The sequence below is a fragment of the Limulus polyphemus genome, unplaced genomic scaffold (genome assembly GCF_000517525.1).
Source record: "Limulus polyphemus unplaced genomic scaffold, Limulus_polyphemus-2.1.2 Scaffold1979, whole genome shotgun sequence".
Classification (NCBI taxonomy): Eukaryota; Metazoa; Arthropoda; class Merostomata; order Xiphosura; family Limulidae; genus Limulus; species Limulus polyphemus.
This window is the reverse complement of record NW_013667589.1, coordinates 53,886-63,195: the sequence shown is the minus strand read 5'-3', so window position 1 is coordinate 63,195 and position 9,310 is coordinate 53,886. Positions and strand designations below refer to the sequence as shown.

At 31.4% G+C, this 9,310-nt stretch overlaps 2 protein-coding genes across 2 annotated transcripts in view; one reads left to right on the top strand and one right to left on the bottom strand.

Moving 5' to 3' along the window:
- Window positions 1-434, top strand: part of LOC106465546 (radial spoke head 1 homolog) — a 7,055-nt gene extending 6,621 nt beyond the window's left edge. Inside the window, exon 4 of the mRNA XM_022393468.1 lies at window positions 12-434. Coding sequence (XP_022249176.1) covers window positions 12-434 — 423 coding nt within the window. The remainder of the gene's footprint in view (window positions 1-11) is intronic.
- A 6,564-nt stretch (window positions 435-6,998) lies between these two features.
- Window positions 6,999-9,310, bottom strand: part of LOC106465545 (glutamate receptor-like) — a 35,811-nt gene continuing 33,499 nt past the window's right edge. Inside the window, exons 10-11 of the mRNA XM_022393469.1 lie at window positions 8,391-8,662; window positions 6,999-7,328 (exon numbers count right to left, since the gene is read on the bottom strand). Coding sequence (XP_022249177.1) covers window positions 7,091-7,328; window positions 8,391-8,662 — 510 coding nt within the window. The 3' untranslated portion in view covers window positions 6,999-7,090. The remainder of the gene's footprint in view (window positions 7,329-8,390; window positions 8,663-9,310) is intronic.

The window sequence follows — 9,310 nt, the reverse complement described above, 5'->3', positions numbered from 1 at the left end:
ATGATCTGGAGGGTTTTCCGAGAAAACAGCCTGAGATAACGGAAAAGGAATTTGAAAATGAAGGTCGTGATAATAATGAAAAGGACGGTGATGACCTTACAAGGGTGAATGAAACAATTGAACACGAAATGTATTTAGTAGATCCAAGTGTTGGTTTTACTTTAAGTGAGGAATCCGAACGTTTACATGATAATAATGAAAAGGACGGTGATGACCTTACAAGGGTGAATGAAACAATTGAACACGAAATGTATTTAGAAGATCCAAGTGTTGGTTTTACTTTAAGTGAGGAATCCGAACGTTTACATGATAATAATGAAAAAGACGATGTTGACCTTACAAGGTTGAATGAAACAACTGAACACGAAATGTATTTAGAAGATCCAAGTGCTGGTTTTACTTTAAATGAGGAATCCGAAAGTTTACAAAGTTAATAGTGATAAATATTCACAAAAAAGTTTTCGCTAATGATATTGAGGGAAATTTCTCAAGTTTCACGCTACGTTATTACCAGTTTCGTTTCGCGATGTTTAAACTTTTGCTTGAAAAATTAGTTGTTGTTTAGACTATTTGAGTATTATGTTTTTCTGCGTGTTTCTTTAATAAACTAGTGTTAAAAATTAAGTTGTGGCATGACGACATGTTTTATAAACAAATAGACATTCTTCAAAATCAGAAAAAAATTATATTTTAAGCATAATAATATGTTTATTAATAAACATACGAGTCAATTAGTTTCTCCAAGATAGATCTTAGATCTCAAGTTTCGGCGAAGTAATGCTTAGGCTATGTAGTGACTTAGCTCTTATATGTTAAGGTTTCCATAATTTTTTGTTATAATTATGTTTACATCAGCGATAAAGAAATTAATAAAATAAATACAAAAAACTGCCATTTGTCATACGCAACCTAACACTAACCATTCCGGCAACATTTGTTGACTTTATCAAAACCGTCGTTCAATTTGAAGCTTCTTTTAATATAATGACAGTCCTAATGATGGCAACAGTCGTCATTGAAATTAGTTGAGTCGTATTTTTATTACTAAATATTTAATTATTCTGTTTATTTCCGTTTCTGTTTTGGTTTTTGAAATGAGACTTTCTCTGAAAAGACCTACTTAACAATGTAAAAATCCTATGTTTTTTAACTTAAAACTTTATATATATGTTTTCAACTCCATCTGTATGTTAAACTATGTAACATTTAATGTGGTGTTAAATTTATTAATAAAATAATCTCATTCTTTACGCAAGAATACAGAAATGGAAATATTTGGAACAAAACTTCTTGTAAATTGTAAAATATGATATTTTCCCATAATACACTTATCAAAAAGTAAGAAAATGTGTCCGTATGTCCGTCGTTATCAACGGACACTGACCATTTTTGGCAGGACAATGAGGAATAATATTCTACATATGCACACACAAGTTTAATCAAAATCTGATCGTTTTTGACTGAGCTATAGAGCAAAAATAGTGTGAAAAATTGGTTCCCATGTTAACATATAGGGATCCTTCTGGATTTTCATGGCTTTGCTGTGACCTTGACCCTTTAAAAACTTCTAAGTTGGGTCATAGTCCAAATGTATACCAACTTTCGTCCAAATGTATTCAGCTGTTTTCCAGAAATCATGCTGACAAACACACACACACACAGAGGTGAAAAAATAACCTCTGTCACCTTCGGTGGCAGAAGTAATAACACTATTCAAGTAAATGTTTTGGAACATCTTGTATGTTACTTTACTTTCTTGTCATTATACCAACCCACATATGGAAAGGATTAGATTAAATTGTTCTTTATAGGATGACTTGGGATTTTCACTCACTTCTCAAATTTCAAATTTGTTTCTTGCCGAACATTAGTTCATTCTTGATCAAGTAAAATTATTTGGCATCTAGCAGGTGAATTATACATCGATCTCAGCCGAATTAAAGCAGTCTTAACTGTGTTGATGGCCTCAACTTGTGCCATAAATATCATATGGTGACAGACAACAACTAAATTTCACTAGTAATCTGTCCGATTATAGATATTAGTCATTTCACTAATCATCATCATCTTCCCTTTTTTTAAAAAAACTAAACTTTAAAAATTTCAACGACCACAAAAACAAAAAAAACAACAACCTTAATTTAATACCAGTTACCAATTTTTCCTACTAAACCTTTTCTTTTGTAGAATATTTGACGTAATATTCACGACTGAGAAAGTAATTGTAAGAAAATTTTGCTCATCTTTGGTGAAATACAATGGTCTTGTGATTAGGAATTGTATTTCTTAATGATTGAACTCAAGTTCAGAAACTTTCTTTTCGAGTATGATAAAACATTGCCCTAACGGAGGTTTTTTTTCAGAAAAAAAAATCTAGGAAGTATAAAGCAAAATTCACTGATGATTCTTTCAGTTGTGAAAGGAATATGACTAAAGGAAACTGCCTCAAATTAATCTCACTTTAACATTGTTCATATTAATAATTTGTGTAGCCAAGTAAGATTTTTTGCCTCTAAAGAACAACCTCCACGCAATAAAGAACAAAATCCACACAATATATAAAGATCTGACTGAGAAGGGCCTCAGAAAGACTTATTTTCATTGCTGTGTGAAGTCACTAAAGGTCCAGTTGTATGTAAGGGTATGATTATGACACATTTTCACTTGAGCAATTAAATTTCTAGAAGACTAAGAAATTTAGCTATGGTTTGTTTTGTTTCGGATATTCACGAAAAGCTACTCTAGGGTTATCTGCGTTAGCCATCGCTAATTTTGAAGCGATAGACTAGAGGTAAGTAATTTTACTTAACGACACGCTAATGCGAGATGAATAGCGAATAAGAAATGTTAATGACAAAAATTAATCAAGATATTTCCGAATACGAAATTCGGGTAGTCATAATTATCGAATATAATATATTTTTGTCAAATTTTACATTTATTGTTTAGTGAACGTGAGACACTAATAAAAATATTTTATAGTCAAATTAAAATTAATGTGATCTAAAAGCTAGCTATAAGGATATTCTACCTTTCTTTTATGGAGAACGTCTACGTGTAGACCTGTGTTCAGAACTAAGTTACAAATGTGTAGTAGTTAAATATCATTTTCGTTCGTGCCTACAAGAATCTCTGGAGGTCCTTTGAGACAGTTGATGTGCTTCTACATCTCTGTCGTCAGCGTACTGAGCTGTGGATCAGAAGGTCCAAGGATCGCGTCACACGATTAGCAATTACCGCTGTGGGTGCGATTATAAGAGTGACAGTCGGTTCAAAACCGGACAAAGCCCTTGTAGCGACAGTTGCTATTGACTGGCTATTTTCCTTTCGGTCAGTTGTTTAAAATTAAGGATGATTCTACTTGAACCCTGTGGATCTCTGATCGACCTGGACGTTTAAGCCCATGTGTGGCATAAAATACCGTTTAGGTTGAAAATATCAAACACAGGGAAAATATTGGCTCTATCATAGCTCTCGCTCCTATCATACAATTATAAGTAAAGTGAAAACATATTTAGAGCCTATATTAAACCTGTCACAATCTCTCTTTGCCCCGAGTCTTTTTTTTTAACCAGTTACCATTACTTTAATGTTTGTTTCATATAAATAAGCGTTGTTTCTTTGTTCTTCAACACAAAACTACACAACAGGCTATCAGTTATCTGCCCATCGCGGGTATCGAAACCCGATTTTTAGTGTTATAAGCCCTACGGCTTACCGCTGAGCCAACGGGGGCATATAAACTCCAATAAATTAATTTTTAATATGCAGTTATATTGTTGCATAATTAGGGTTTTATTAGTCGTCATGGCATGGAACAATAGTGGTTACTAAAAAAGAACTGAATGAACGTAAAAAATAGTGTATAATAATAGTAGGTAAATCACATCACATGTGCTATATCCAGTGCCGACGAAGACTTTCGGCCAATACCAAGAGTCTTCAGACTGACTGGCATCGGACAAATATAATAGCAGTTGAGAAGCTATTTATAATAAGCACATTTTTTGTTTGAATAACAACTGTTACTTGTGTCAACTAGATTAGATTCGTCAATTGTGATTTTAATCCATTATATTTATGTCACTACTAATTAGCATTAGGGTAAGGTGTTTTAACACTATAATATTTACTGATTTTAACACCAAACTGTTTATTATTTATTTATTTTGCTTGAATTAATCTATTCATCATTGAGAAGAACTTGCGAAGCAGCTAGCTAGTCTTCTTGGTCCGATTAAAAAGTAAATGAGAGAAGACTTCATTAGTAATCACATAGGCCTGCGATGGATTTATTGTCTTGAAATTTACATTAGTAATCACATAGGCCTGCGATGGATTTATTGTCTTGAAATTTACATTAGTAATTACATATGCGTCCGATGGATTTATTGTCTTGAAATTTACATTAGTAATTACATATGCGTCCGATGGATTTATTGTCTTGAAATTTTTACTTGTTCTACTGTAATTCCTGTACGCTGAATTCGAAAATGATATCCATTTTTCTCTATCACGTACAGATTTTTCACAAAACGTCATATGTACTTTTACATAAGTGAATCATTTTCATTGAAATTGGGTCATATTTTATTATGTTAAAATGTTGACAACCACTGGCTATAGATTTCTCTAGACCAATCGCGACAATCGATTGTTCTATAATCCACGAGAAACACACATAATAATAAAAAATGTTCACTGTGGTAAACGAAGTAATAATTTGATCTAAGTAAGAGTTTTTTCTTCCCGATTTGTAGAAAATCCTTAGGTAATAGGAAAAAAATGAATATTATTTTCGAAATCTGCGTTGCTGAATTATGGAGAATCCGTTATTAAAATCAAAACAACTTTTATGAAGTTTAAATTCGCAGGCCTGTGTTATTAATAATAACTTCAAAGTGAAAGTAAAGAAAATTGTATAATAATACACCAACCACACTATATCTGTTATATCCAATGCCGACAAGGCCTTAACCCAATACAAGGGATCTTCAGGCTGGCATTGATACGAAAAATATAGTAGTAGTGACTGAGATGCTAATTATATTAGAAAATTTTCAATGTAAAAAAATAAGATATAAACAGATGGTTAAGATTAATTAATTGCATTAATTTGTATTACTCTCGCAGAAAATATTTATTGACGGTACACATTCTTATATAAGCAAAAGTAATTGTTACTCAGGTTCTCGTTATTTCTATATTTCGTAGGTATGTCACAGAAAATTTAAAATTGTGCATGGATTTTATAATAGTCATATTTACCTTGCTCATTAGTAATGGCTTCTCTCCGTGAAACTTGTCCGAATCACTAAATATCAAAGAATGTTTGCCATCAATACTGAATAATAACAAACATTATAAACTCCTAATGCTTCAAGCATTGAACTTCCATGAATCAAACAATATATTCCTTCTAGATCATAAATTTAAATAATTCCATCAGTTATCTTATTGTTTCGTCCAGTACTTCTTGTATTTGATGATGTTTATTTAAATACTAGCTGGAGTACCCGTCCCCTAGACGGAAGTTATGTAAATTTATGATTAATAAAAGATTATCTTAGGACATGAAAAGTTGGTTTCCTTATATGTAATTGTAAAAAACGCCCATACAAACTACAAGACACAATATGCGAAACCTCAAGTTTGCGTGTATCTCCGCATGGGCCTAATGAACATCCATACCAAATTTGGTGAAGATCCATCTACAGGGGATAAAGTAGTGGTAAAAAACGCCCATAAAAACCGCAAAACTGAAAATGTGTATATATATATATATACCCTCGCATGGACCTAATGAACTTCTATTCCAATTTTGGTGAAGATCCATCCACACTTTGTGAAGTAGTTACATGGACATAGAACAGACAGTACTATTATATTTATATAGATAATTGTGGTTAGAATAGCATACACTGAAAAACACAACAGATTACGATTTATCGTTTTTGTATCTGTGCTTTATTTACTGTAAATACTTTAGATATAAGTTTGAACAGCAACTTGTCCAAATCTAATGGTAGATCATCATAAAATTTATCAGATTTAAAGTAACACCGAAAAGCATTTGCTACCGTGTTTAAAATTATTTGTGAATAATTATCATGGTTTTGTAAATTACCGGATGGCATGGAAAAGAAACATTGATATAAGCAATGAAAATAGAATTAACATGTTGTTCATCAACAAACTTACCTGTAATTTCAAAGCTACTAATTTATAAACAGGGACGATGAAACCTTGAAATACATTTGCTCTGTTACAGCTTTTAAAACATTTCTTATGTTTAAATAACTCACTGGTTAAGAATTTGCAGCTAAGACTAATAACATCTTGCAGAAGTGCGTGAGATTATGGAATACAATATTCTATAATTAGCATAACACCCACACTATCTGTCGGTTTCAGCTAATGAAGTCAGTTTGCCATAACATACAACTTAAGATAAACACTTTCATATATGTATGTGTGTAAAGTATAATAAAAATAATATATACCAATTCACACATGTACGTACAACTGTTTAACACATGAAGAGGAAACTTTTAAAAACTATTCATGATGTATCATATCTTTAATTATTTCACAAAAAAATTAATCTATTAGCTTAGAAACGTTTAATAGTTTAGTATAAAGCTTGATTCCAGACATACGGTGATAGTAACTGGCAAGAAATATTACTTACAAATCTAATTATATCTGTTATTCTATTTTTATATCGGTCCTTTCCTTAAAGATTTTTGCACATTTAATAGATAGCGTAGTTGATTATAACATTCCCTTGTAAAAACATTAGGTGTATACATCATATATAGATTTATTTTGGCCTTTCTAAAAACAAATACATTAAACCATCTAATTAAAACGATAAATCGTGAGAACTCATTTTGGACGAGAGATTATACATTCAGGAAGCTTTTAATGAAATTATTCAAATATGTATAATAATCATTAAATAACAGAAACAAATATAAGTTTCCAAAAAGCTGTGATGTTGGCGATAGAATTTCGTAATGCCGTTCATTATCAATTCTTAACGAAAAATAATTGTTGAATTTCAGCGCAATTAACTAATAACAAAGTTTTATTTCCAAGTTTCTCTGTGTTTATTGTAGCATGATAATCCAAACTCAAAACACAACGTTATGGTTCCCAGAAAATATCCACATAGAAGTAAAACAAAAGCCATTCCGAAATCTTCAATGAACAATGGTAGTTGTTCGTTAGTCCTAGCACAGTCACCAGTTAAGTGTGTCTCCATAGATTGGAAATATTTGTGATTCCAAAAATCAATAAGTCCCATTCTTCTTAACCAGTCCACACTGGAAATATAATGACAGGTGTGAATTAAAAAAATAGTTATATGATAGGTGAATTTACAATAATATTTCATTATTCAACACATTTTTCCTAACGAAGTTTACTTTATTTAAGAGATAAGTTTCCAAATTACTTTGAAGTTATATTATGTACACACTCATTTGTTGTTACAATTAACAACAATTTGTTGTCAATTTAAAGAGTCAATCAATTTGCTTTTATTGAAATATATACATAAATACATATATACAGCTGATTTCATGTTTTGCACTAAATCTTACATTACACAATTTATAATGTTAGTGTAAGCTATAAATCTGTTATGTCGAATTTATATCTATATCACAGAAGCCAGGAACTTATTTTCAGCTGTTTATAATCTATCTTACATAAGATATGTATGGCTGATATTTCCTGATTATTATACTAATAACAGTTATAAGTATCTAATTGTACTTCATATTACTTATTCTTATCCAGTTAGCTTTTTATCTATAGTCTAGTCTTCTCCCGTGAGTTTGTATGTATTAGGATATTTATACTTTTAAGACTGTGAAATAATAATAATACTGAGATGGATAAAGTAAGGATATTAGATAATACTGTTCCTTGTTCCGGTCGTACAAATATAACCGTGAATCGGTGTATATTCATTTCATTCGAATACTTTCATTCGTTCGTGTAAAAGCATGTTTGAGGCAAATTAGATTTGCAGATACGTCTAACACTCAGATTTTTTCACCTTGCAGTGGTATGAGTTGTAATGTTAAACATATTTATTCATGCTTTTTCAAAGGAATTAATACTAATCTATCTGATACACCTGAAAACATATAAAGTAGTGGTTCATCAGATATAACTTGAAATAACAGTTCCCAACTGGTAATAATACGAGATTTCTTACTGGCCATAAACAAATAAGTTCCAAATTAGAGATCATGAATTTCTTATGTATTTGATAAAATTCGTACTAATAGAAGTAAATTTCAATATTTTCTAATATCCATCTGCAGTCTGTATCATAATATATTTCGGAATATTTTCTAAGTAAGTTTTATACAAACCCTTCACTTAAGGGGTATGTCAGGATACTTCCTTTATGCAACCCAAAGCTCTGAAAATCCAACAGTATGTTCTCTGAGGCAATATGGAAAATGGAGCAAGTCTGTTTTTCGTTGTCTTTCGGATTCGAGATAAGGTTTAACCAATGGCGTAATCCCACCAGAATATTTCCTTGCTTGACTTTCTCTAAATATTCATCATTTGGTAGACGAGGATCAACTTTACTCTGAGTATTTCGTTTCCAAACATTACTGAACGTTGTGATATTGGTTGTCTGCATCAAATCAAAAATATATATTTTTAATGTAGAAAAATATTCATGAAACAGGCACGTAAGCAAACATAAAACATAAAGTTAACTGTTAATGCTTCTTTGTTTATTGGATTTCGCGCAAAGCTATATTCGAGGGATATCTACGTTAGCCGTCCCTAATTTTGAAATGATAGACTAGAGCGATAGCAATCATTCAATGCCACCCACCGCCATCTCTAGGGCTGCTGTCAGTAGAACGCATAAAGGGGTTTGCCCGTTACTTTTATAATGTAACCATGGCCTCAAAGTGCACAGAAAATAAGGCTTAGTGGTTGGTCTTTCGAAGCTATTTAATTTTTGGCATTTTTTCCTATATTTTGGCTAAACTCTATTCGCTTCCGATTGTAGATCTAAAATTACACTGAAATTTCATCTTAGAGTCACCACATATGTTTGTTTACTGTTATCCTTAGGAGAAGAAACAATTTGAACATCTTTATTATAAGAATATGGCAAATTGAAATTTTAACCATTCAAAAAATAGAATGCAAACATGTATAATTATTGTGTACATCCCAATTAATGCTTTTTTTGTAATGGTAAATTAAGAGGAATAAACTGAGCTTTGCAGTTATTACATAAATTCATTGCGTTTTAAATAGGCATAAG